The sequence below is a fragment of the Mycteria americana genome, chromosome 1 (assembly GCF_035582795.1).
Source record: "Mycteria americana isolate JAX WOST 10 ecotype Jacksonville Zoo and Gardens chromosome 1, USCA_MyAme_1.0, whole genome shotgun sequence".
Taxonomy (NCBI): Eukaryota; Metazoa; Chordata; class Aves; order Ciconiiformes; family Ciconiidae; genus Mycteria; species Mycteria americana.
Window position 1 is genome coordinate 285,443 of NC_134365.1, and position 25,836 is coordinate 311,278.

Consider the following 25,836-nt stretch of genomic DNA (forward strand, 5'->3'; position numbering starts at 1 on the left):
ATTTCTCAGCCAAGATCATCATCTCACCTCTCGGTGAAGTGCTGGTCAGTGAAGTGCCGGTCAGGTTGTTCACTGAGAGTCCCCCAGAATGGGCCGGAACATCTCGGTTTTGCTCCCATCATGTGGCTGATGAGTCACTTCCAGTGTTTTTTGCCTGATGCCTTGTCTTGCTTGTAGGACTGAAGGGGTGTCTGGGATGAGCATATGGACTTTTCTGTCCTTCCACTTTCCTTCTATGTCCTCGTGCCCCTTTGCTAGCAAATTTCTGCTCTTTAATTTCACAGGCTCATCCAGCACTAAAGGAAAATTGTGGGCTGTCCTCAGCTTCCGTGTTCAGACATGTAAATGCAAGTGCTGCTGCATGATTCCCATTCCCTTGGCAAGATTTCCAGATTGTGGTGAAGGGCACCCAGACATGTTTCAGAAGCCAGCCCTGAGGCTGGAGTCAGTCTCCTGGAGTGGGCACCTCATGCCCGGGAGTCTGAGACATCAGCGTGGACGTGGCAGGCTTGCTGTGGGGCTGGCAGGAGAGCTGCCTCCTGCCATGGCCAGTAGGTTGGGTGGGATCGGCACTTGCAGTGCTGGACAGGGTCCTTGCTGGGGCAGCTGAGTCCCACCCATGGGCTGCTGCTGGTGAGCTCAGCTGCGCTCCACTGAGTTGTCCACCGTGTCTCCATTAACTGTGGTGGGAGCTTACGTACCCACACTTAGGCGTGCAGGCTGAGCCCCATCCCTCTGGGTTCAGCTTGAGGAAGACAGTCTGCTGTTTTGGTCTCTCACTTAGAACAGTCTTTCTTGGTGATGCTTTTCGGGACCTGAGCCTCTCATGAATCTTTGTATAAACTATGAGAAATATGAGCTGATGGTCTTGCTGAAAGCAAATAGAAATCATAGAAAATAAAATACATTTGTCTTCTTTTTTTTTAACTATTTCACTTCTGGCCATAATAGTAATGAATACAGAGTTAGACTAGGAAAGAAAAATCATCTCAAACTCCCTTCTCCATCCCTCTTTGACGTACCCATTTTGCTTTGGTTTGGACAGGGGTGTTTCTGTAGTAACTGCTTGCTACTCTCAGCCGGGTTCCTCTCAGAGGCGTTGGTCATGGTTGGTGCTTCTGTTGCCCATCTTGATGCTCTGCTCTCCTGCTTTCTCTGTCTCCCCAGTTCCCTCCTTGCAGATCCTTCTCCTTGCGCTGCCCCTAGGGCTGGCTCCTGAGTCTAGCTGTCCAGCTATCCTCCTGTAAGTGTTCGTATTTCAGATGTTGCACAATGGTGCAACGTGCACTTCTGATCCATATCTTTCATTTGTCGCCAGATCACACTTCATATGCAGGACTGGTTCTTTCCCTCTGTAGAAAGGAAAGCATAGTGCATCCAGCTTGGCATAGCTTTTCCGCTCATGCAGCTGGAATAGATCCATGCCTGAAAAGAAGAAACCATATTCCTTGTGAAACTCCTCTTTGGCAGTCCTGTTTTCAATGGACTTGTTTACTGAACTAGAATTTCCTGAATTACTGGATTAAAGATGAAGGGGAAGCAGGGACCCTATGTGGCAGAGCATGAGAGCAGCATTATGGACCGTGTGGTCTCATCACAGTATCAGCAGTCAGTCACATTGGTACAGTTTGATGCTGCATGTGTGCAGCATTGTGATACTGCTATACTGTCAGTGCATTGCCCATCCCTGAGTGAAATGCAAGCAGCTCTGTTCTCTGTGGTCTCTTCATGGGTCTGCAGCTTGGTGGCTGTCACTGTTGTTGTTGCTTGCCACTTCTGCAGTGCTTGGGGGGAAATAATGCAAGTGGCCTTTCTGATAGTGGTAGGACCTCAGACTCCTTAAACAAGGACTCTTCCAGATAGACTCATCAAAGTGTAGGGGCCCTGCTATAATGTGGTCATCTCTAGCTCTGTTTATTGTTTCATCACCTGTAGGGCTTCTTTGGATATATAGCTGAGACACCGAATTTGGAGGCATTGCATGTGGTTGTACTGCCTTTCTGATGAGGTGGAGCTCAGGCAGAGAAGGCACATAGCAATTCCCATCAAAGAAAAGTTTTTGGAATTTATCATGGACTTACGGTCTGAACCTGCCTCCCTTCTGTTCCTCTGCAAGAAAATAAATTAGTTATCTCAAGTACCTAGTCATTCAATTAACCCAAGTTTTGGAAAAAAAAGTGGCTCATTTTTACTGAAAAATGTTAGGCAAGACTCCTGTGAAGAGCTGAGCTAGCATGCCGGGATGGAGGCCCTCCAAGTGTAGGGTAGTGAACAAACAGTGGAGGAAGGCTGGGGGAGGCAGCCTCTTCAAGCAGCACAATTGCAGTTGGAAGAGGATTTTTAACAAGCCTTCAGAGTGTTCCTGTGTAAAATTGCACTGATGTAATTTATGGTATGAATTTTAAAGGCTGAACAAAGCAGCAAAGACAGTTATTTTAATATGAATATCTTAAACGTGGTTTGGAAGAGGCTTAACAAATAGCTCTTTATCAAAATAAATATCTTTGGGCTATTTTTCTTTAGTTTAGCAATTTTTTTTTCTTTTTTTAAAGTAAACATCTGTACCATGGCAGCACATATGGATGGAGCCTTAGGGTAGAGTTCTGTGTGCAAACCCATGTGGAAAAGCAAGATTAGAAAGGACGCTTGCCTCTCTGCCTCCTGGTAAAGGTCTTAGGATTATCAGTGATGCCTGCTTTGTAATGCTGATCATTACAAGAAGTCAACAGTGGTACGCTCAGTGTTAAAACCCAACAGCACTACATGGTGTACAAGTACTGCATCTTTGTGGTGCCTGACTCCTGTAACCTGAGGCCTCTCCCTGTTTCCTATCAATGCTTTTTTGCTGTTGTTAAGAGCCCAGTGCATTTTTATCTGAACTTTAGGGTATTGGGCAGAGATAAAGCTAATTATTTATCTCAGATTATTTGTTTTCCGCTACCAGTTTTCATACTGTCCTCTATGGGAGTATGTTAAGTAATATGATCTATGCGTGTCAGTTGTGATCCTTTTTTGTACCATCTTGTCCTGGGAGAAAATAAATACGCATACGTGCAGAATAGCGTTTTATTTTGGTGAATGGTAAAGAAAAAAATGTAATTGTTCTGTGTTCTGCCTGCTCTGTCTTTATGTTAGCTAGCCAAGGGTGATGGATGGAAGAATATTTTGTCTTGTAGTTTTATATTCAAGGGGCTTAACCAAGTCTCAGTCTGCAACACAGGAGGTCTGCTAAAATGAGCATGTGCAGTCTCCGAGGTTAATCAAAGGAGGAGGCCATTGGCTTGCCCAAACTGGGAAGGACACTGGGACTTGCCGGACACAGGAAACCTGGGAACAGAGGGAGTTGCTGAGGATGAAGCCAGTGAAGTTTTGTTGCAGGACACCATCTCCTTGCCAGTCCCTGTGGAAGCAGAGAAAGGGTGTGGAGAGAAAAGAGCATTAATTTAATACTTAATATTCTCTTCCAGAATGGGGAAGACCCTTGGTGATTTGGGCTTCGATTATGCCAAGGCTGAGCTAGTTCAAGAACTGGCTTCTGTGCCTACAGTTCTGGACAGAACCTGACTGGGTTTGTAGGAGCTGCCTCTTTCATTACGTTTGCTCTTAAAGCTTACTTGCAGGCTGTGGGGAAGCCTTCCCGTTGAAGCGCAGAAGCCTTCAATACCGTTATTACATCCAAACCCATCTGTGACTCTACAGGTGCCTGGGAATTGTCCTCTGGGACCCCATGTTCCCTCCAGCTGGCCAGGGAGATCTGCAGATGTGGCCAAGCTTCCCATGGCAAAGACACATGGCATGGTGGCCAGTTGTGTTGTGACCTGGTCTCTGAGATGAGGAGTAATGCTGTGAATGTGGTTTTTTCCTCCTCTGGGAAGCAGGGAGCCGTTGCAGACCAGGCTGCTGAGCACTCCCTGTGTGCAGGGGACAGCCCCAAGAGCCAGCGGGATGCTGGACAGGCACCGTGCAACAGGGGTAAGAATCACTGCTTGACATCCCTGCCTCCTGGCCAGCCAGCAGTTGTGGAAACCATCTTTTCCCCACTGAATTCAGCAAAAGCACGCCAGGAGACATTTAGGGACAGAGGTGCAGGCTGTGCCACCTGGCAGGCAGAGGCAGAAGAGCTTGTAATACATCCCTGTGGGGCCAGGAAGGCTTGGCAAAGCGCAAGGAGGCTGTTTGCCCCCAAAGCCTGTGGGGCAAGGAGGTTTTCTGCCTCTCTGAACGCCAGGTCAGATGATGATGTGGCCAATGTTAAATACTGAACTAACAGTGCCTTTGCTCCATCCCTTCAGCCCATAGCGATATTTGAGCATAATGACCAAAGCGGAGACAGTTACCAGTAGTAAATCCTCCTCTGGCCCTCCACTTTCTGAAGACGATGATGCCACAAACTTCCATAAGTGTTCTCTATTCAGGAGCTATCCCTCATTGCACCATTTCCAGGAACCCAAAATCTTTTAGATCTTGTGGTTTTGTTTTTTGGCTTTGGCCTTCTTCATTTTCTCAGGGATTTTTTGAACATCCTCATCCCAAGTCCTTCTGAAACAGTGCTCCTCTCCATCTTTGCCAGGAGATGCCCACCTGGCATCAGCCAGGTCCATTAGCCAGGAGTCCATCATCCATCAGCCAGAGTCCGTCAGCCAGGACTCTCAGATGTAGGAATCTGGTAAAACCTGAAACTAGAGAGGATACAAACACAGGGAGGAAACACTCTCTTTCCAAAAGGTCTTAGAGTTTTCTTGCCTACTACTCTGTATCTCCTTTAAGGACCTGCAGGGATACTGTGCACGGAGAGAGAAAAAGCCACTTTGCTGCCAAGTCAAGCATCCTCTCTCCTAGATACTTTGAAAACCGTAGTCTTTCCTTGGTTGGGAATACTTCTATACTGAATTTTTAACCCAGAGCTTTCAGGTTTATCAGTAAAATGATGGGACTGTGGGCAGATGTCCAACTAAGATTTCAAGAGGAGGAATAAATAAATGATGGTATTTCCAGTGCTTGGTATTTAGCAAAGATAGAAAAAGCTGCAGTGCATAAGTGCTATTCTTAATTTCTCAGCCATCCTTTACAAAATCACTGTAGTAAATTTACTCTCCTTTTAGGCAGAGCAGCATTGCTATTAGCAATGATCTTTTATCCACTGTGTCTCTAGGGATGAGTCTACCAGGGATATTGCAAATAGGCCCTGACACCAAATGCTCCTTTCTGTGTGGCCAGGTCTTCAGCAGCTTCAATAATTACAAATACCATTTATTCTCCTTCCTCGTACAAAAGTGGAGGGGGGGGAACCCAAACCCTTGAGGTTTTAGAAATTCAGCCCTTCAGCAGCTAAAGCTTTCTTCTTCATCCACTCCTGCGCAACACAAGTGTTCCCTTCGTCCCTGTCCGAAGGCAGTTTGTAACTACTCTGCTGATTTTTGAGGCAGTGAATGCAGTATTACTGTCTCAAAGACTTTGCAGTATAGATCCCTAATAAAAATTATTAATCTTCTTCTCAGTTTCTGTAACCTTTTCTTCTTCCCCTCTTGACCTGGGAAAAAATGTCCCTGCAGAAATTATTTGTGGGTCATTGTCCATGATCCTATTCAACACAGGGAAATTAATAGTCTTATCTGCAGCCTGCTAGGTTTTCCAGAAAGCAATGGTCTCCCCTTGCTCCTGAACTATTTCTTTTAAAAGAGAGAAGTCACATAACCCTGCCTGAGGTTTAAATTCCAGCAGTTCAGAAGGGGATGTATCTGTGTTGTAGATGGGAAGGATGACGCACATTTGCTCAGTTCATCTGGGCCACCAAAATACCTGCGCTTACTCTCGGTTTCTCTTGTGCTGTTCTTTCTCTTCCCAGGACACACAGCAGCCACGGTCCAGGACTTGTCATCCCAGTTGTCCCCGTTAGGAGGAAAACATTTCCCTTCTGCTGTTAGCACAGCTCATTTGTATTTCTAATGTCAATGCTAGGTTTGCTGGAGACATGGGAGGTTTGCAGCCTCATCGCACCAGGATCCCCTCACGCTTCATCTCTGTGGGTGTTGCATGCTTGTCCTGTGCTGAATTCTTCTGAACAGAGCGGTTCCCTTGCATGCAGGTGGTGCACGTGTGGAGCTCCCCAGGGCGAGCTGGGTGACCCTGCTTGGAGCAATGTTCTTCTGCAGGGTTAAATCCAGTTGATGGACTTGAAATAACACCGGCTGCACCATGAAATACTCTGTGCTTTGTGGTGCCATCCTCACAGCAGAACCACCAGGAAGATATGGCGTCATCCCAGCCTCTTCAGTGCGAAGCTTGGTATCTTCATTTAAGCTGCTTTTGGGAGTGGTTTTAAGCTGCACTGAGGCAGCTGAAGCGCAGCACGTGTTCCCGTTCCCCTCACTCTGCTGGGGTGAGAGGGCAGAGAAGAGCCACGTCTTAAACCGTCACAGCCCAATTTGCCATCCGTCACGTTTCAGTGCTGTGGGATTGCTGGGAAGATATTCTAGGAAAGATTAACAGTCTTTGAAAGAGATTAAAAGAAAAATTTCACAGTTGCTTCCTGTAGGTACATTTTAAGGGTGTAAAAAAAATACTTGAGAAGTTACCATTATTCTAAAATTAGACCCAAGCCTGAGTGATAGTTTAGCATGTAGAAAAGAGAAAGGCAATCCTCAATATTTAACATAGGATGGCAACTGGGGAACAGCAGGAGAATGAGAGGAAATAATTGCATTTACAAAGAAGTATTCTTGACTGTGTGCAGCAAAACGGACTGTGGCCCCAATAGGATGTGAGAACAAATAGCAGCAGGAATAAGTAATTGGGGAGAAATACTTGCTGTGCATGACAGTGCTTTCTCAACCTTCTGCTTACTGTTAGGAAAAAACCCTCTGCCCAAGGTGCGGGGGCTTGCTCCTCTCCTGCTTTGGCTGCACTTTATCCAGACTGTCTGCTAGCTGTGGCGTAAGGTACACATGCACAATTACTTGTTTAACAACCTAAATAACTCACCTTCATACATGGTATATTTTCTGTTGCTTTCAGTTTTAGTAGCTAAGAGTTACTCTTTGGTTCAGCCAGCAGTTGTGGTTAGATGGGGGAAACACTGGATGAGACTCCAGTGGCTTGTGGTTTGTAAAGTTATCGTCCTTTTCAGTTTAAAATCTGTTAATCTAGTTGCTTTAAACCTTTTTTTTGAGCAAACTGGTGGCATCTCTTTGAATTGAATGTGCAACTGGAGATTAATGAAAAATGATATGTTTGTATTCAGCTGAAACTGGAGATGAAATGTCATCTTGTAATGTTTTCACCTACAGCTGAAAAACACTACCATGAGGTTCTACTTATAGGTGGTATTTGTCATAGGGAGATATTTTCTATTATTGTGTACTATAGGTCTGTATAGGAACACTGTATAGCCAGTAACTCTCCTCTCCAGTAGCTTGCATGAAAACTTTCATATCAAGCCTGTTGTCATCTCAACTTGAACTGAGATCCTCTCTTTTCCTAAATGATAAATTAAGTCCTGGAGTAACAGAGTTGGTTTTTTTGTTTTTTTTTTTTTTTTTTAGTTCTGGTGTCAGAGTGGAGGGGTTGTTCCTGCTCGTGTTGGAGCACTCTCTGGGGTTTCTCACCTTCCCTCGCCACGTGAATTCCAGTTCTCATGACACTCCCCGAATGTGAGGAGCCTCCGCAGTTTGTTTCTTCTGCGAGGCTGTAGAGGAGCATCCATGTCGTGTGACATGGTGGCTGTCCTCTCAAGTTGTCTCTTTGCTGCCCGCCTCGGGGGGGTGTGTGGGACCTGACCCAGAGCAGAGATAGCTGCGGTTGGAAGGAACAGGGGATCTCGATCTGGTTTTGGGTATGGGAGCTCAGACGTTTTATTCCACAACGCAGCCTTGTTTGGATTCATTGCTTTCACAGAAGTGACCAGCCTGAGGATTGCCAGAATACCTTGTCTGCGATTAAAACATTAGCAATGCTTTTCAGCCTAAGCTTCTTTTAGCAGAATGAAGAGAAAACATAGGTGCAAGACAAAAACAGAGAAAACACTTCTTTAAGTGGAGCAGAAGCAAACTCCTGCAAACTTTCCTGGACCCGGACCTGCTTCGTGCTCCAGCTGCCAGAGCCAAGTGCCGTCTCGGCAGTGTCCTGCCCCAGTGGTGCCCCAGTCCTGTGCTGCTCTCGCCAGTCAGGCTGCTGGATCGCAAGGGTGCCCTTTGCACAAGGAAATCCTCTGAGAAGCTGTTCCAATCCCCACCTCTGCTTCCCTACAACCTATTGATTAATGGAACAGTCCCACCAGCAGCTTTTTAGACCCAGACCACGTCACCTGCTCCTTCCCCAGGCTCCTGTTCCTCCAAGCACAGGCAGTGCTCCCAAGTACAGCTCTCATCTGCTGGCCCTGATTTGCAGATTTTGGCTGCAGAATTTAATCTCACTCCCATCAGGGATTAGGTGCGCTGGCACAGCCGCCATGTGCAGCTGGGTACTGGCTTTGCCATGCAGGCCTTTCCCGTTAGAGCAGTTCAGTGAGTGTCAGAGGGAGCACTGGTGTCAAACCCACGCTGTGGAGCTCAGCTGCCTGACAGCCCCCAGGCAGAGTCCAACTGCAGCTCCTCCTTACGTCCATTAGTTTCTTAGACTGTGCAACGTGCAATGCGTTGTCTTGCTGGTTCTCGTTTGCTGCAATGGATCTTGTGCACTTATTAGTTAATTACTTTAAGCATATATTCAGATATGCACGTTTCCAAGAATTAGCAGAGTGTAATCACTAAAATGCTAGATTAGATAGTGGTTAGATTAGTTTTAGTAAACAAATTGCTAGCTGCAGTTCATTCAGTGCATCTTGAAATGCCCTATTTGGACCTTTCTCAGTCTTTGGGATTCAAGATAATCTGATAGATTTCTCAATTAAATTTGGCGTATTAATAACTGAGACTAAAGGAAGATTTGAAGCCTTGTTTTCTGTGTCTTTTGCCTCTGAAAAATTTGTCTCATTTAAGCTGAGATATTGAAAAAAGACTGGTGATTTAACTGTATGTGGAAATGGAAGTAGATGTCTGGAGCAGGATCTGATGAGGATACTTCAGTTCATATGCACAACCTGAAGTTTGTAGCAGTCTGAGTTCTTATCAGACTGTAAGGGCCAAATATGTGCTCTCAAAACAATTAAAAATAACCATAAGAGATTTTATAGAAATTATGGTGAAAAAGCAGTAACTGAAAGTCAGTGATAACAACAGAAATTAAAGCAATGGCATTTGGCACAGAAGATAAGTGATGGCCCTTAAAACTTCACTAGACTCTCCTCTCTAGCTTCCCTTTGCCTTCGGCTGGAGGTGGCCCTAGCTAAGGAGCTGGGGTGTGAGAGCGGGGGAGCTGCACAGCAGGTGGTTTTGGTGTTGGTGGGGAGGAGGAGAGGCTCTCCTCCCCCTGGAGCTCACCCACGGTCACCTGCTCTTCATCTCCCTTGGCGTGCGGAGCGGGTGTGAATCAGGACTTCCCATCCCCATCCTGCTTCAGTGGAAGAGTGGACCGTGTTTCCACCGCACCCGCCCAGCTCTTCTGAACCACAGAAACCACAGCGATGTCTCTGCAGATTCCACCGAGGTCTTCCAAGAACCTCCACCGGCACCTCGTCAGCAGCGCGTCTGTCTGTTAGTCGTGACAAGTGGTGGCGTTGTCCACTGTTTCTTGTACCGGGTCTGGCACTGCTCTCTCCCGGTGGCTGCATCCAGTGTGAGAAGGGTTGTAGACTGTTACCAACATCCCTCCACTAAACCCTTATCTTCACTGCTATTGCTGAGCTAAGGAAATATTTCCACTGCTTTTTCTTGGGTGACATTGCTAGTCATGTGGACACCATTACATTCCCATGTAATACGTACGTTGTTACAATGGTAATTACCTTCATGCTTAAAACGCATCCCTTATTTTCTAGCTGTAAAGCATTGCACCCGTCCTCTGCTGAAGTTTGACATTGGGCAATGAATGCATGAAGCCATTTTATTCATTGTACCATTTACTTTGCCATATATAACAACATAGCATGTGTGTGTGTGTGTGAAATTTCTTAGAGATTACTTCCTATTTTCTTCCAGATTGTTGTTAAAAATGATTGACAGTTTTGAGCTGAGGACAGGTCCTTAGAAGACCTAGCTGTAACATTCTCATTTACTGGTGATTCCTCTTACTGGTGAACCCATCTTTAATCCTCTTGCCAACAGTCTTCAGTAATCTTCATTTTTTATATTGGTGTCTTGTAGCACAAACCCCAGAGAGTTTTAGCAAAGCCACAGAACCTTGTCTGACCTCTACCTATCTTGTTTAAAAATTTGGCTAATAGCAATGCTCTAAAATTAATATTCATATTCGTTTTTATTTGTATCTCAAACCATTTTATTATTGTCATTTAAATAGTTATTTCTACTAAATCGAGATATTTTAATTTGTGTGCAAATTAGGTACCTTTCTAAAAAATACACAACTGTATTTCTAGCTGATGGCATCTTATTCTAGCTAGTGTCCACATTGCTCCATTTGTGGTATGGGGGATTTGGATGGTAAGACCTAGGGATTTGTTTGAGAAAGCAGGTGTACTTTTTTTTTATTTTTGTAATGTTGCACTCTGAAGAAAAAAAAATTACTTAATGATAATCAAAATGTTCAGAAAAACATTCTGTCTCTTAAGGAGACTTTACTCATTTTATATCAAAGGACATTTTTCTTCCTTCTTTGTGCTATCAAATCAGCCTGTGGATAGGCAAGCACAGTCCTTTTGCAGCTCAGATCTCCCTAACACCATCAGGGCAGGACAGAAACCCGCATCCTGTGTCAGCACCGTGGCCCCCACCCAAGGAGAGGTCCTCCACACTTGGGGACTCCATGCGAGGACCACGGTGGGGACCTGCAAGTGCAGGTAGGCCAGTCATACTTCTAGTTTGCAAACCTGTCAAGGTAGCGTTCGGCCAACAGTTGGATGCTGAAATCTGGTCCTTGAGGGAAGGGTATAGCAGCTCCTGTCGGAAGAGGCTTTGCCCATCCCGCACAGAGGCGCCTTTCTGCATTTTGGAGCTGCATGCACCGATGGAGGGCAACAGATGTGTATCGGGGCTCCTGCTCCCACCCGCAGAACAAAAGCAGAGGGTGGCTGGGGGCCGTGGGGGTGCACTTGGTGAGGGAGGACTGTTGAAGGGGATTTCCATAGTTTTTCTGTTGCCTGCTCAAATGATATCCCTAAGTGGAGCAAGTCCTACACGCTGGGCAGTCCTTGGAGTTGGGACTGATCCTGGTTGGAGTTGGGACTGATCCTGGTTGGAGCTGGGACTGAAGCAGCCAGGGAGTTTGTGCAGGCTCTGCTGTGTGACAAGCCAGGCTCCTCAGAGGCGAGGGCGGGGGGTCGCACAGGTGCAGGGGCCTTCCTCCTGTTTGGGGTGAGCGTTTCACGTTTGGAGCTTGCTGCTGGTGACGTGAGGTGGTGAGGACCGGCTGTGGGAAAGCCGAGTGTGGAGGAGCTCAGAACAGCTCTGTGGATGCTGGTGGTGGTGCTGGGGTGCATAGCTGTGCCTCTCCTCCTGAAACAGCAGCCCCTTCTCCATGCCTTGCTGCAGGGAGAAACTGAATGAGGATACCAATTTTCACCCCCTTCTTCTCCCCTTTGTATAAACGGTGTGTCCAGATGTGTTCTTTCCTGCAGCATAAGAGCCAGCAACAGCACTTCTGCCATTCGTTAAACTGCCAGCGCTCTCCTCTCCCCCTTCTCCTCTGTGGGGCTCTCATCCGCACCCAAAAGAAACTGATGGACAGCCTCTAGCCTGCTCAGACCATGCACGCACGGTGTTTGGGAAAACTGCTGGCGTCTGAGCTGGGCTGGGAGCAGACATGGGGTTTGGTGCAGCAACCTTGAGGGGAGTGGGGAGCATCCTGTGTTGCTGGAGCCCAGGCAGGAGACGTGCCTGAGCGAGAGGCCGGTGGTGCCACGGTGCCCACCGAGGGGGTGGGTGCCCCCGCGGTTCTCACCCGTCTGTCTCCTGGGGCTCTGCAGAGTGTCCCCTGACCGCAGCCGCTCAGCTGGAGCTCAGCACCGAGATGATCAAGGCTCTGCGGAATGGGGGAGCACACCTGGATTTCCGGACACGGGAGGGAATGACAGCTCTTCACAAGGCCGTCCGGTGCCGCAACCACGCGGCACTGCTGGTGAGTCGGGGGGAGCTGCTGCAGGGGCTCTCCCTCCCCTCTGCCCTGTGCCCCAGCACCGGCTCCTCCACCCACCCCGTCCGGGCTGCTGGCAGGGTTGGGCCCTCCCTGGGCCAAAGCATCTCGCACGTTGCTGTCGGGGAGCACAGCCCATTACAAAAGCGTGGCACTGATAACATGAGCCTTGGGGGAAAGATGGGGTGAGCACTGCCTTCTGCCGTGGCCGGAGCATCCCCGAACCCTCTGCGGGGCAGGTTTTCCAACCGCTTGTCTGCCTGAAGCCGCAGAGTGAGGCAGGTGCTTCTCTTGCAGACACTGCTGGACCTGGGTGCCTCCCCAGACTACAAGGACAGCCGGGGGCTGACACCCCTGTACCACAGTGCCATGGTGGGGGGGGATCCCTACTGCTGTGAGCTCCTGCTGCACGACTATGCCCGGCTCGGCTGCGTGGATGAGAACGGCTGGCAGGAGATCCACCAGGTGGGACGGATGGTGGGAAGGGATCCAGCTGGGGTGACTGCTGTCCTGCTGCCGATGGAGGGGGTTGTCCCGTCCCCTTGGGTGCCGCAGGCAGTGGAGGCACTGCTTGGCAGGGGTGGCTGGCACAGGGGGCCAAGCTCCTGTGTGAAGGACTTGGACGTGGTGTGCCAGCTCTGGCTGCCATCCCGGGCCAATGCTCAGGCCGTTTTCTTCTGGCCTCAGTCAGCAGTGTCTGGGATCCTCCCCAGATTATGAATGGCTCATAGGATAATGCTTTGGGATCTCAGTCCAATGCCTGAGGCATCCTGGTTCCAAAACACAATTGTATCTGTCCCTGTTTTACACATTGACAACTGGATTTGGCATGGGGAAGACATGGGCTAGGGGTTAGGGGACCTGAGCCAGCTTTGTGCTTCAAGACCAAGACCCTTTTGGAGAAGGGAGGATGTGCTGGCTCTGCCTAGAGTCCCCTTGTCTTGGACCGTTGGGAGGGCAGGTTGTCTTTGGGCCCGTGGCCTCCTGAAGCACCCAGCTCTCAGCGTTCTGCAAGGTGGACAAGTACTGGCACAGCTAAGGATGAGAATGAAAATACAAGAGATGTGAGTTTGTGATCTCGATTTACTGGATATGACTGTCCTCCTTCCTGCCTCCATCCTACATTGCCTTGGCACATCTTTGAGGACTGCTGGTCCCAGGATGGACCAAACGTAGGGGAAAATACCACAGCAGTTAACTAGAGATGTGGGGCTGTTGTCCTCCTCTTTGCCTGCTTGTGCTTCAGGGCTTCTTTTCACCAGATAATTATACTGAGATAGCAAACAGTCTGGAGGAGGGCCTGGTACCAGTATGATGGTGATCCAAAATTTGCAATTGATCTAGAAGTAATTTGTCCGATAAGTATTCAGGTGTATATTGCTGTAAGGAGCAGCAGGGGGTCTGTGTGCATGTTAACGGGAATTTTCAGGATATGGGTCTAGCCTGATTCAACTTTTCTAGCATGGATGAATCCAGCAGAGGATGTTATGGGATTTATTATCTTCCTGCTGCTCCCTGATTCTCTATTTCTTTTTTCCATTTTGCATTTCGGGCAGGCATGTCGCTATGGCCATGTTCAGCACCTGGAGCATCTTCTCTTCTATGGAGCTGATATGACTGCACAGAATGCCTCAGGAAACACCGCTCTTCATATTTGTGCTCTCTATAACCAGGTACATCTGTGTCATTTGGGGCACGAGAAAGTGTAGATGGGGCACCAGCCTGCCTGAGATAGAGGGAGCACAACAATGGGCTGGGGCGTCTTCTCATTGCTATTACTGTTCCCAGACCCAGAAGGATTCTTCTGAATTGTATCCACACTCTGTCCTGTTTCTGTTTGTAGCACCAGGCTGATTTTGGATTTCTCAAGAGTCAGGTGGCCAGAGGAGAGTCCGTGGTTTAATCTGTTCCCGTTCCCAAGATGTTTTTGCTGATTTACTGCCTAACATGTTCTGTAATTTTTCCTCTGGTTCCTATTCATACTTCACAGCAAGCCCCCATTACTGGCTGGGAGGGAGCAGTTTGCCTGGGTGGAGAGTGCTAATTTTGCCCAGGTGCTCACATTTAATTTGAGGTGGGTACGTGCCCTAAGCAGGGCTTGTTGGGCACATCCTGTGGCTTTCACCCTGCTCTGGGGAAGGTATGTGGACTGGAGTCCTGTCCTTCTTACAAATGGCCCTAAGTCCTTACTGCTAATCTCTGAATTTTGAAGAAGACTTTCCAGGCAACATAGGACCATTTCTGTTTTATTTTCTGTATGGTCACTAACAGTTCAGGGGAAATTGAAGGTGGAGGAATAGTCCTCTCTGATCTTATACACCCACTGTTCTCTTTCTGAGATGTGGAGGTCAGTATCTAAGGATTTCTTCTGTAGGTTTTGTTCCTTCCTAGAGATTTTTTTATACATGGTATTATGTGGTTTTTTATTATAAAGGGAATTTTCAGTTTCTGAGGTGTCCATGCTTTAAAAATTGAACACTGCTATATTTTGCCATAGACAGAGGTACATGGAGGCTGATTTGTGGCTTGTTAGGTGGTAGGTCAGTTCTGCACATTGAGGACTCTTGTACCCAGGTGCCTGTCCGTGGGGGGGTGGGTAGAGCGGCATTAAAGAGTACAGAGGCTCATAAACATGTTGAATTAACATCATTTTGAAGCACAGAACATTCAAAACAAGGACAATAAAAGGCTTTAGGAAATAGCAATACCTGGGAACATGTGGTGGCCACTGTGCCTGTATCTGTGCTCTTGGGCTGACATTTGGGCATGGCCATGGTGCCAGTGCCCCAGAGCTGCACACAGGCAGGGGGACTTGGTCAGCTTGGAGTTGGGAGGGACCTGTTCATAGGGGTTGAGCATCCTTCCTTGCTTTTGCCAAAGGAGGCTTTCTGAGCGCAATGAAGCCACATGGTTTGCTTCTTTGTTGTCACCAGTCTACAGTGCTAATTGGTCTCTTCCCCTTTCCCCCTTGCTTGCTTTCACAGGAGAGCTGCGCTCGGGTTCTCCTCTTCCGTGGTGCGAGCAAAGAGATTCGCAACTACAACAGCCAGACAGCGTTCCAGGTGAGGCAGCGAGCTCCGGGCCCCGTTCCTCCAGCAGAGCTCCTTGTGGCCCCCAATGAGGGCAGCCTCTGCAATGTGCCTTGGGCACACGTGGGGTAAAGCTTACTGGAACAAAACCATTGTTTCAGGATGTCTATTCTGACACTGGCTTAATTGCTGGAGCAGGAGGGAGGAAAGAGAACACGTGGTACATGTGGAAAGGGCTGCGAAGGTGGTATCTTGTGGTGGGAGACTGAAAGAGCTTGGCTCGTCTGTCCATGTGTAATGGAGGTAGAAAGGGGAATTTATTGCTGTCTGTACAAATGTTGCAGTAAATGTTAGAGAAGGAGCAGAATCCTTAGAAATAAAGGATAGTGTTGCCACAGAAATGAATGCACTTAAACTTGCTGTTAATAAACTGGAAGTCAGAAGATCTCTAGCCGCAAGAGGAGTGAAACTCTGGAATAGCTTTCTAGTAAATACGCTGGGTAACATAGGTGGAAAAGGGAAACTTGGTCATTTTGCAGTGTGACTCCTTCCATAAGTTTGCAAATCGTGGGAAGTGACTGCCTGGAGGCTGTAGTTTGTGATGCAGGAGGCCTCTTCCCATCCAAGGTCTGCTTTGCCCTTCTTTTTTAAAGTTTTTGAACTTGGAATAGCCATTCTGTCTGTGCTCTTATTGAAGCACAGTCATTTGCCTGAGGACCTTTCAGAAATGTTGTGACTCAATGTCCAGTAATACTAATCTTCAGGTGTCCCTTGAGAGCAGAGAGTGTCTGTCAGCGTCTTACTCATATACCACCTCGGGTGGCTGCAGATGAGCTCGCTAATTATTAACCCTTTAGAAATGCTTTTTCTCACTTCTCCTTCAATGTTGTTTATAGCAGCTTTAGACCACAGAGTCTCAAGTGTGACCACGATGATGTCATACAGTCCCTGCGAACATCAAGTGTGGCCCCTGTGAGAAAGAAGCCTTATTACAGACACAGTCGCTCTCAGTGCACGTGTGCGACTGTAGCTGCCGTTGGAGCGACAGCACATCCTGGGGGGGAGGCGGGCAGGGAATTGCTGAGCAGATGCTCTGCACGTGCTGGGAATCTGCCACGCTGGGTCGCGCTGCACCAGCGTTGCCTCCCATGCAGAAGAAGTGGGTATGCCTAGTGAGCCTTGTGTGTCCTGAGGGACTAACTTTACTGAAAAGGCACCAAATCCCTGTGCAGCGTGTGTGCTGCGAGTATACCGGAGAGCCGAAGCCCCTCTGACCTGACCCAACTGCTCACTGGCAGCCACGGTGAACCGGCTGTGGTTCTCCCTGAACCCCCTGCCGCAAGCTGTTGCAGTGGTGCTCTGTTCTGCATGAGGATATTTCATTTAAATTTTAAGTATATTTTAATGCAAATTAAGCATACTGTCCTAAAAAGAGTACGCAGAACTCGTGTGTGTACTTACCATGATCGTATATAGGAATCGGGCAGCCGTGTGGAGATAATCAGTTATGAATCACTTGTGTGTACGGTGTGAAGAACTAAAAATGCTTATGTAGTTTCAGAAAATGAATACATAGCTTAGTCTTGTTTAAAAGTAATTTCTTTATTAAGTCTGAGACCATGTTCCTTAGAAGCTGTGCTACATGTTGGCTTGGATGCTGAGAGGAAAAAGGGCCTTGAAGGTCAAATTGAGCATCCTTATAGGTGGTCTGGTATTTTGTCACGTGCAGGAACTTGAGATTTACACCATGCAATTAATTCTCCTATTAAGTGATGGTTGTCTGGCTGTAGCTGGCGGAGCTCCGTTGCTGGGAGTGTCATTTGTGTGACGAAGTGCGGGTACCCGTCTGCAGAGAAAGGGAGGCTTGTCCTCTCCTCCACAATGGCCCAGGGAGTGTGGGGTGACCAACTCTGGCGCAGTGCTCATGAGCATGAGTGCCACCGCAGCTTTGCTCCAAGTGACTGGTGTGACCTTGCTAACCACAGCAAATACTGAAGGATGCCTGAGCTCAGCCCTTGGTGGGCAGCCCTGTTCTCTGTGAATCCACCTTAGCTGAGATCTTCCTCTGTCTGCTCCATGTTATCTCCTGCCTTGGGAGGTGGGTCATGCAAGGGCTTGATGTAGCAAGGTGAGCTTTGCTCTGGGGATTGAGGATAGTCCCATCTGACTGCTCTCTGATTTAATGTAAAAATACTTATTTCCAGGGAAGGGCTTCTTGCAGGAAACTGCTGACTCCTTTTTGAGATGAGCTGAACTTTTGGAATCAAGAGATGGAGAAAGGATGACCTTTTTGCTTTGGGTGTTTGCAGGACATGGGATGGTGACCAAGTGGTGGAGAGAGGCAAATGGCTCCTGCTCTGATTTTGCTCGTGTCCTGCGGAGTCCTAGTGGGTCTTAATGAAGAAAAAACAGTGTGTGTCTTTTCCTTTTTGAAGTAGTGTGACTAATTGGAAGTTTCTGTTCCAGAGAATGAAAACTGTGGTTGGTAATCCAATCAGGTTGTTTATCGGCAAATCCAAACCAGAATTTGATATTAGTGTGATATGCTCCGTCAGTTCCCAGCTTTCAAAGAGAAACTCTACAACTCCCTGCTTGGATTGCTTGCTCAAGACTTCAGCATGTCATTAAGTCACTGTCCGCTGCAAGTCTGGTGCTTTCTCGCGTATCGTCTTCGCGTGGCTGTGGTAATGGGGTGTGCTGCCCTTCTACGATGGAGTTTCAGCACGGCAGAGAGCCAAGCCTGTACGAGGGAGCATGTGCTACCCCACAGTTCTGTGGCTGCTGGGAGCTCATGTAAATACCTCTGCTCCTGCATGGCTATTTAGTCAGGTTACTGCCCATACCTCCTGTGAATTTGATTGCTACTGTTAATCAGATAGCTTGGTGTCAGTGGCCTGAGATGACTCAAGATAGCAGTGAGTAATTTAGAGGGTTTAGAAGTTGTAATCTGCTTGGTTATCTTCCCTAAGGCAAAGAGCATGCTCATTGCCTGGGGTGTCATGCCACCTCTCACTGTGTCGAGTTCCTCCTGCTGCAAAGGGGCCTGACCCCCACTCATGGAGTGCAGCGCATGGCCTGGGTGGTGGGGCAGGAGCGCCAGGAGCAGTCTCACCTCTTTGTGGCTGGTAGCAGGCTTCAGGGAGGAGTGCAAGAGCAGGGTGGGTTTAGGGTGAGAGTTTTCCCAGAGTGTCTTCCCAGCTTCCGGTAATCCCTATCCCTCTGTTTTCCTGAGCCATGTTTGTACCTATATCTGTCTTCAATTGCTCTTAGCTGGCTTTTCATCCATAAATTGTCTAAGAGAGTCTCCTGTGCAGATGCAGTCCTTCCCAAAGCTCCGCTGCCTCATCCAAATACCTTCTTCTCACAGAAGGATGGAGACATCATTTTCCAGGTAGGATATGCATACTCAAAATGCACTGGATGAAAAGAAAGTTGAGTTTTTTGGGGGGTTTTGTTTGGTGTGGTGTGTGTGGTTTTTGTTTTTTTTCCTTCCAGCTGCTTTAGCAGTATCATTGATCAGAAACAAAGTGCTGCCAAAGGGCTAGTTGTCTCTCAAACCCCCTGTGTGCCTTGTGGTTCTCACTGACTGGACTTGGGATTTTGGCCACTGGAGCATGCCGTGGGTCGGCAGCCTGCGATGGGAAGGACAGGCACGCAAGCTGGGACTGTGAAAACCAGCAGTTCCTGTTGTTGATGTGGTGAACTCGCCATCCTGTCTAAACAACAGAAAGGTACCCAGTGGAGACTGGAACGCGTGGAGAGGTGCACAGGTAGGCAGTTGTGCAAACACTGAATGGTGGCTGAGTCAGTCAGCGGTGTCCTCCCTCCCACTGGTGACTTGTGCTGGATCCCAGGGAGCTGAAATCCTGTATTTGTAAGTTTAAGTTCAGGATGGCAATGTTAGGCAATGTCTTGTCTCTTAGGAGGGTGAAGACTTGTCTCTAAGTCTTGTTCTTCAAGAGGTGCTCTTTTATTTTGTGAAAAGGTTACCCACCGTCACTACTTCAGTCTTTTTCTTGCACGGGACTACTGAGAGCTCAAAGTCCTCCAGGTCAGCCTATCTACAGTTTCTTGTGGTTTTTACGAAAGTATTAAGTGCTAGCTGCTGTTCAACTGCAGTATTTTGGGTTTCTCTTTTCCCTTTCCTTAATGCCAGGTTGACAGAGTGATTGCAAAAGAGAAAACCTTTAAATTCTGTGAATGACCATGTCCCTATCTGAGCATGCAAATCACATGATTTGACTTGGAAATGAAATCATTTACCTTTGCAAGCTGAACTTCATCAGAATGATGATCCACACCTGGTGTTGTAGACAGGCCATGTGAAACAGCCTTTCTGTGTCACACTGGGGTTCGACATCCAGCTGATGAGAAATGGTTTGACAGGGTCTTCATTAACAAGTGTGCGAGAAGGAAGAGTGTACCCTCTACTCTTGCAAAAGTCACTGTCCCAGTGTCTCTAATCCAGCTTGCTATCTACGAAGACCTCCAGGGCCTTTTCTGCTGAACTGCTTCCCAGTCTGTGTCGCTGCCAAAGCTGCTTCTTTCCCAGACGTGGGGCTCTGCATTTGTACTTCTTCAGTTTCAGGGGGGTCCTGCTGGCCTATTCCTCCAGCCTGTGCAGGTCCCTCTGGACGGCAGCGCTGCCCTTGTGGATATTGACCATCGCCCCCAGTTTGGGGTTACCTGCAAACTTGACCTCTGTGACGCTCCACCTGTCACTGGCCATCGGGTAGAGAATGACCCGTTAACAACCACTCTCTGAGCCCAACCATCCACCCAGCTTCTTCCCATCTAGCTGTCCACCCATCCATATGGTAATGTCCTAATTTCTGTATAGATAAAGATGAGACATGGAAGGCTCCATCTGTCTTACTTCCCTGTGTCCTCTGAGAACTGCTGGTTTTCCTACCTCCGTATCAAAGAGGTTGGGCCATCTGTGCCACTCCTGTCTCTCAGCAGTGTGCCTTGTGTGGGGCTGGAGTTCTGCTGCCATCGCAGGAACCCTGCTCTCCTCCGCATAGAGATTTCCCTGTAAACAGCGGGAGAATCCTAAAATGCTGCTGTTCAGTAGCTGTACCGAACAGTTTGTTTCTGCTGCCCGTGCATCTGTTTCCCCATCAGACCCAGCTGCTCTGTGTGATTGGTGTGAGCTGGGGGTAAGACCCTGCCTTAGCTGGATTAAGTCCTTTGGTTTCTTATCACCTGGCTAGTCTCTGCCAGTGCATCAGGTCTTGCTTTCCTTTTCCTCCCTGGTTTTCAGATGTCTTAAGGATTCACTTAAGTGTTTTCTTTCTCAGGAGCCCATTACTCTGATGGGATTAAACCAGGTGTCACATGCTGGCAGCCCTGCACTTTGAACCTCTGGCTCATTTTTTCACCTTTGGTTTAATAAAAGTAGCTTTTTCAGTTGCCCTTACCCCTGCGTAAAAAGTAGGAAAAGTCCAGGTCCTTATGGTCAGGTCATCACGTGCCTTGCACTGTATTTTTCAGTGGCCTGTTAGAGATGCCAGCAATTTCCTTCTAAGAAGTATCCAAGTTTTATCTTGTTCACAATGCTAACTTCCCAGTTTTCTTTCCCAAACCTCACGTTTCTAACATGGAGTGTGAACTTTGTGTTCTCAGTGTCAAGATGGATCTTTCTTGTCTGGAAAGTTTTGGAGGTTCCTTACGCTGCCCCTGTATGTTCCTGGAACGTCTGTGGGTCAACCACGATGGCCATATGACAGACCTTGCTGTAATTTGCTATAGCGAAGGTTCCAGCCCTAATCAGAGGAGTGCTTTCAGTCCCCGAGTGACTTCAGAATCACTTGTTGAATATCTCCACCCTTGATATTTCTGGTGTGGACACCTGGAGCTTGGCCCCTGCCTTCCCTGGGTACTGTTTACTGTAGCATCTCAGAGCTGAAGTGGTCTTGGTGGGGCAGTTTGCAGCTGGTGTACGCAGGAAGGACTTCAGGACCCCTCTGCAGCAAGGGTGTGACTGCCTCAGTGTCATTCGCAGCACATGCAGGCTGGGTGAGAAGTTGCAGTTTCTCAAGCAGCCTCGTCCACATGCTGACTTATTGTGCACCGGCCTTTCCCAGAGTCCGCTGAGGTACTGACTTCTTCCTCTGAGGTGGAAGAGGATCTGAAATGACGATGGGCATGTTGTACCTTTTGTGTTCAATCTTGGAAGGAGAGGGGTGATGAGCTTGAGCTGCTGTGGTAGTTCAAAGGGAAATGAATGGGGTATTGGGGTGTTTCTAGTTCACATCTGCGTTTATGTGGCTGTACAGTCACTGGTCAGTCATCTTTCTTTCTGCATGTATTCTTCCAATCCTCCTTTCCCAGCAGTAATGGAAGACACTTTACTGCACCTTTGATGTGCCTTTTCTGGATGGAGGCTTCTCATCTGTGTTTTCCACAAATCACATAGCTTGGCCAAAGTCAAAGGTGGTTTTTCCCTTGTCTCCTCAGCAATGTTTCTGATGTCCAGACTGTGGCCTTCAGGGCTGATCTGTCCGAGACCCCAGAGCTGTTGGTGCCTGATAGTACCAAGATCATGTCATCTAAGAAAAATTACCTATAAAACACAGCTTGGTTGTATGGTGTAACCATACCTGTAAAACACAGCTTGGTTGTATGGTGTAATCATTTGTCTCTATTTGATTTCCATTCTGCTTTGGACCATTTACCATATACCAAGGTATACACAGGAAAATTATAAATGTGTGAGCTTGTTGTAAATGTAGCTTTTACAGCCAATAAAGGTGGCTATGAGGACCTATCAATGTGAACTCAGCACTGGAAGTTTTAATTATCAAGAGATAATAATTCAGTGTTATTTATTTGGGGAAAAAAAAACCCACCTTAATTTTCTTCATCTAAAGGTTTGTGTATGTATGTGAGCAGGTGACTCTGGTATCAAGCTGAAACTAAACATAGATTGTGATTTCTTTCCTGTTGAAGTTGTCTGCCAATGGAGCTATGGGGTTGCTTGTGTTAGCTCATCCCAAACATGCCTGATGGAGGTTTTAGAAGTGCAGACAAGTTTCTTAATGATCAGTAAATGTCAATTTTGTACAGATTTCTTTGTCCTTCCCCCTCCCTCCTCCCTCCCCCGCTCAGGCTAAATTCTTCTAAGTGAGTTTTTGTGGGTGGGTTTTTTTGGTGTTTCTGGGGTTTGGGTTTTTTTTGGTAGGTAATCATGCTGTAAGTAAACAAAGTTTCTTCTTATGATTAGTACAGGCTTTGTTGATGTACAGCTGCTCTACCTGTGGTGCACTCAGTCACTTGTGCTAGCATCTGTAACTGGAAGACTGACCTTGGCCCTGAAACTCAAGCGTGTGTCAGAGGTTTTAGTCAGCCTTTAACTTGACTATGAGCACTTCAGACAAACGTTTGGCTTGACATAAGGAACTAATTGCCCAAATCGGGCGTACATGCAGGGAGGCTGCCTCCCTGCAGAGCTGAGGTGGTGCTTGGGGTTGGTGATGGTCGGATGTAGGGCAGGGATGTGCTGGCAGGTAGAGATGCCCACAGTGCCACTGGGCAGCGTCACAGGGACAGGCAGCAGCATCTTGTGTGGGGAGCTGAGGTCCCCCTCTGGGCATGGGTGCAATTCATCCCTCGAACATATTGCAGAGCAGGACGTGTGTGTCTATCGCAGCTTGATTTCTTTCCTAGCTCATGGGGGGATAAGGTAGCTATGATAGTTTCACATGTAAAATTAATAGCATCATAAAACTGCAGAACTGGAGAGGTGTGGAGGGGCAGCTGAGGTGTCCAGTGCCAGCCCTGTGGGGAGCAGCACCCACCAGCACGGGCTGCTCAGGGCTGTGGCTGGGCAAGTGCTGAGTGTCTCCAAGGCCAGAGACCCCACGGCCTCTCGGGACCCCGGTTGGTGTCCGACCTCCCTCCGGTGAAGGGCTTTTCCTGCCACAGAGGGAGGACGTCCCTGGCTGCAGCTTGTGCCTCTTGTCCCGTCATGGTACCTCCAAGAGGAGCCTGGCTCTGTCCTCTCTCCCCACCCCACCAGGCAGCCACAGGCCGCAGTAGGGTCTCCCCTTCGCCTTCTCCTCTCCAGGCTGAGCAAACCCCATGCTCAGCCTCTCCCCCGACCTCCCGTGCTCCAGCCCCAACCGTCCCGAGGCCCCCATGGGACCCACCACACTACTGCAATGTCCGTCCTGTGCTGGTGAGCCCAGCCTGGCCCCAGTATCCCGACAGGTCTCGCCAGCGCTGAGCGGAGGGCAGCAATCCCTGCCCTCACCCCGCTGCTTGCCCTTGGGCCATCACCGCCCAGGCGGTGCTTGGCCTCCATTGCCCAAGGGTGCTGCCAGCACCATGCCTGAGGGGCCCCGGGATCCCCCAGGCCTTTTCAGGGAAGCCAGCCGCCCCGTCCTGTCCTGCCGCACTTGGCGCTTGTCACGGCCGAGCCCCGCCAGTCCCTGTCGGCCCTTTTCTCCAGCCTGGGGAGGTCCCGCTGTCAAGCAGCCCTGCCCTCCCGCCTGTCAGCTGCTCCCAAGGCTGGTGACAGGGATCTCCCTCCATCGTCCCGGCGGTCAATGAAGGTACCAAAAGAGACCGGCTCCATGTCCATTCCTGAGGAATGGGCTCATAACCAGCCACCAGCTGGACTCCGTATGGCCCATCACCACCCTTTGAGCCTGGTGATCCAGCCAGCTTTCCACCTACCTTGTTGTCCACCTGCCCAAACCATCCCTGTCCCATTTTGCAATGAGGATGCTACAGGAGACCACACTGAACACCTCCCCAAGATCAGGGTAGACAACCTTTCCTGCGCTCCCCCTGTTCACAGCCAGCCGCCCTGTTGGAGAAGGCAATAGAAAGCTAGGACTGAGAAGGACCCTGAGAGGTCATTTTTGGAGCTCTTCTGCCCCCCCCGCCCCAGGATCAGCTCTGTCTGAAAGTTTTATGACTGGTGTTTGCCAAAGCTGCTCGTCAGCCCCCTGTGCTGGGCGCTGGCTGCGGCCTCCCAAGGTGGTCTGCTCCTGCACTTAGAGCTGTCTGCAGTCTCAGAAAGCGTTTTCTGACATCTAACCTGAATCTTTCTTATTGAATTTTAAGCCCATTGTTTTTCCATGGTTATTGAGAATAGATTATTTTTGTCCTCACTGCAGCTGCCTTCTTTCTGTTTTTACGGTCAGTCACCCCTTCCCTACCCGATCTTCTGTTCTCTGGGCTGAATATCCCAGAGCACACAGGCTTTCCTGCAGAGACCTTGAAAGCATAATCCAATCATTACTATTGATTTATTCTGGATTCTTCCCATATCTTTTTTATTTAACTCTGTTCCTAAAAGTAGCCTTCTCCAGCTGAAACCCAACCTGTTCCGCACAGAGCGGAGGGGTTACCTCACACATGTTAGAGGTGAGGCTGCTAACTGTAAATCCTGGTATGTTTTCCCTTTTCTGCCACAGCATGACTTTGTTGACTCATTTGCAGCTTGTGATCCTGCAGTCCTCAGATCTTCTTCAGCAGGACTGCTGCCTGCTGTCTCCTAGCTTGCGTTTGTGCCTGGTGTCGCAGACTCACTGAGCCATCCGCACCGGGGAGACCCGGGGATGTCTCTCCTCCAGCTCTCCTGCTCAGATGAGCCAGCCCCACGGCTGCTGAGGGTGCTCAGGGCCTTTCCCGGCCAGGTTTGGAAAGCCCCCGTGCCTGGAGCACTCCCACCTTGGGGCCTGTTCCCATACTCTGCTGTTCTCCTGGTGAAGAGCCTTTTCATTATGCCCAGACAAAATTTCCCCCGTTGCACCTTGTGCCCGTTGACTCTTGTTCTGTGTACGTCTCTGAGAAGAGGCTGGCTCCATCTTCTGTAATCCCTGTACGTAAACTGTCATTATGTTTGTCTCTATTGACTAAATCTTCCCCCCACCTATTTCTTCAGTTTCCAAAAATCATTTCAGTTCTAATCCCCTAATAACTTTGCGTCTCCTTCCAGCTTGGTCTCATCTAGGTACTTAATAAGCATATTCTGCACTCTATCATCCAGGTTGCTAATGAAAAAATTGAATACTACTGAACCTGGGGTAGGGTCTTGTGACATCCATTTAGCACACCTTTTTAGTCTGACAGTCACAAATTAGTTTTCTGATCAGTTTTTCATCACTTGGCAGGAGTTGCAGCTAGATTTAATTTCTGTTGTTTCTGAGAACGTCACATAAGGCTGTCAAAATTTTTGCAGAAGACAGCTGTATATCTTCAGTTCCTTTCTCTTCACAAAGCCTGGCCTGCTACCCTTTCCTAGAAGTAACTTGGATCACTTAAATTTGCTTTGCTCTTTACAAATTGCTGTTGTCAGTCATTTCTGTTTACAAACTATCTGCTTTGCCCAGCGTTTTTCTGGACAATAAAATTAAGTTGCCTGGTGTGTAGTGCAACGTTCCTCTTGCGCTGCACGTTTACAGCTGGTTGTAACCTCCCTTCTTCTCCAGGCATCTGAGAACCGTCACGGATGATCAGAGTTCACCACTAACGCCTGAGATTGCTCCAAGCAGGTTTTTGGCAGTGTGACTCAGCTCGTGGTCTGCAGATCTCTGATGCTTTGTTGAAAAGTAAAGACAATTCATAAACTGATTGCAGAACCAGGCACAAAGGCAGATAATGCCCCAAATAG

General features: G+C 48.4%; 1 protein-coding gene across 5 annotated transcripts in view; it reads left to right on the top strand.

Annotated features, from left to right (window-relative positions):
- SHANK3 (SH3 and multiple ankyrin repeat domains 3) overlaps positions 1–25,836 on the top strand; it is a 372,706-nt gene that overhangs the window by 62,150 nt on the left and 284,720 nt on the right. For all 5 annotated transcript variants that reach the window (XM_075506645.1, XM_075506615.1, XM_075506886.1 and 2 more), the window contains exons 6-9: positions 12,017–12,168; positions 12,481–12,648; positions 13,740–13,856; positions 15,168–15,245. In XM_075506645.1, the coding sequence (XP_075362760.1) occupies positions 12,017–12,168; positions 12,481–12,648; positions 13,740–13,856; positions 15,168–15,245 (515 nt within the window). The remainder of the gene's footprint in view (positions 1–12,016; positions 12,169–12,480; positions 12,649–13,739; positions 13,857–15,167; positions 15,246–25,836) is intronic.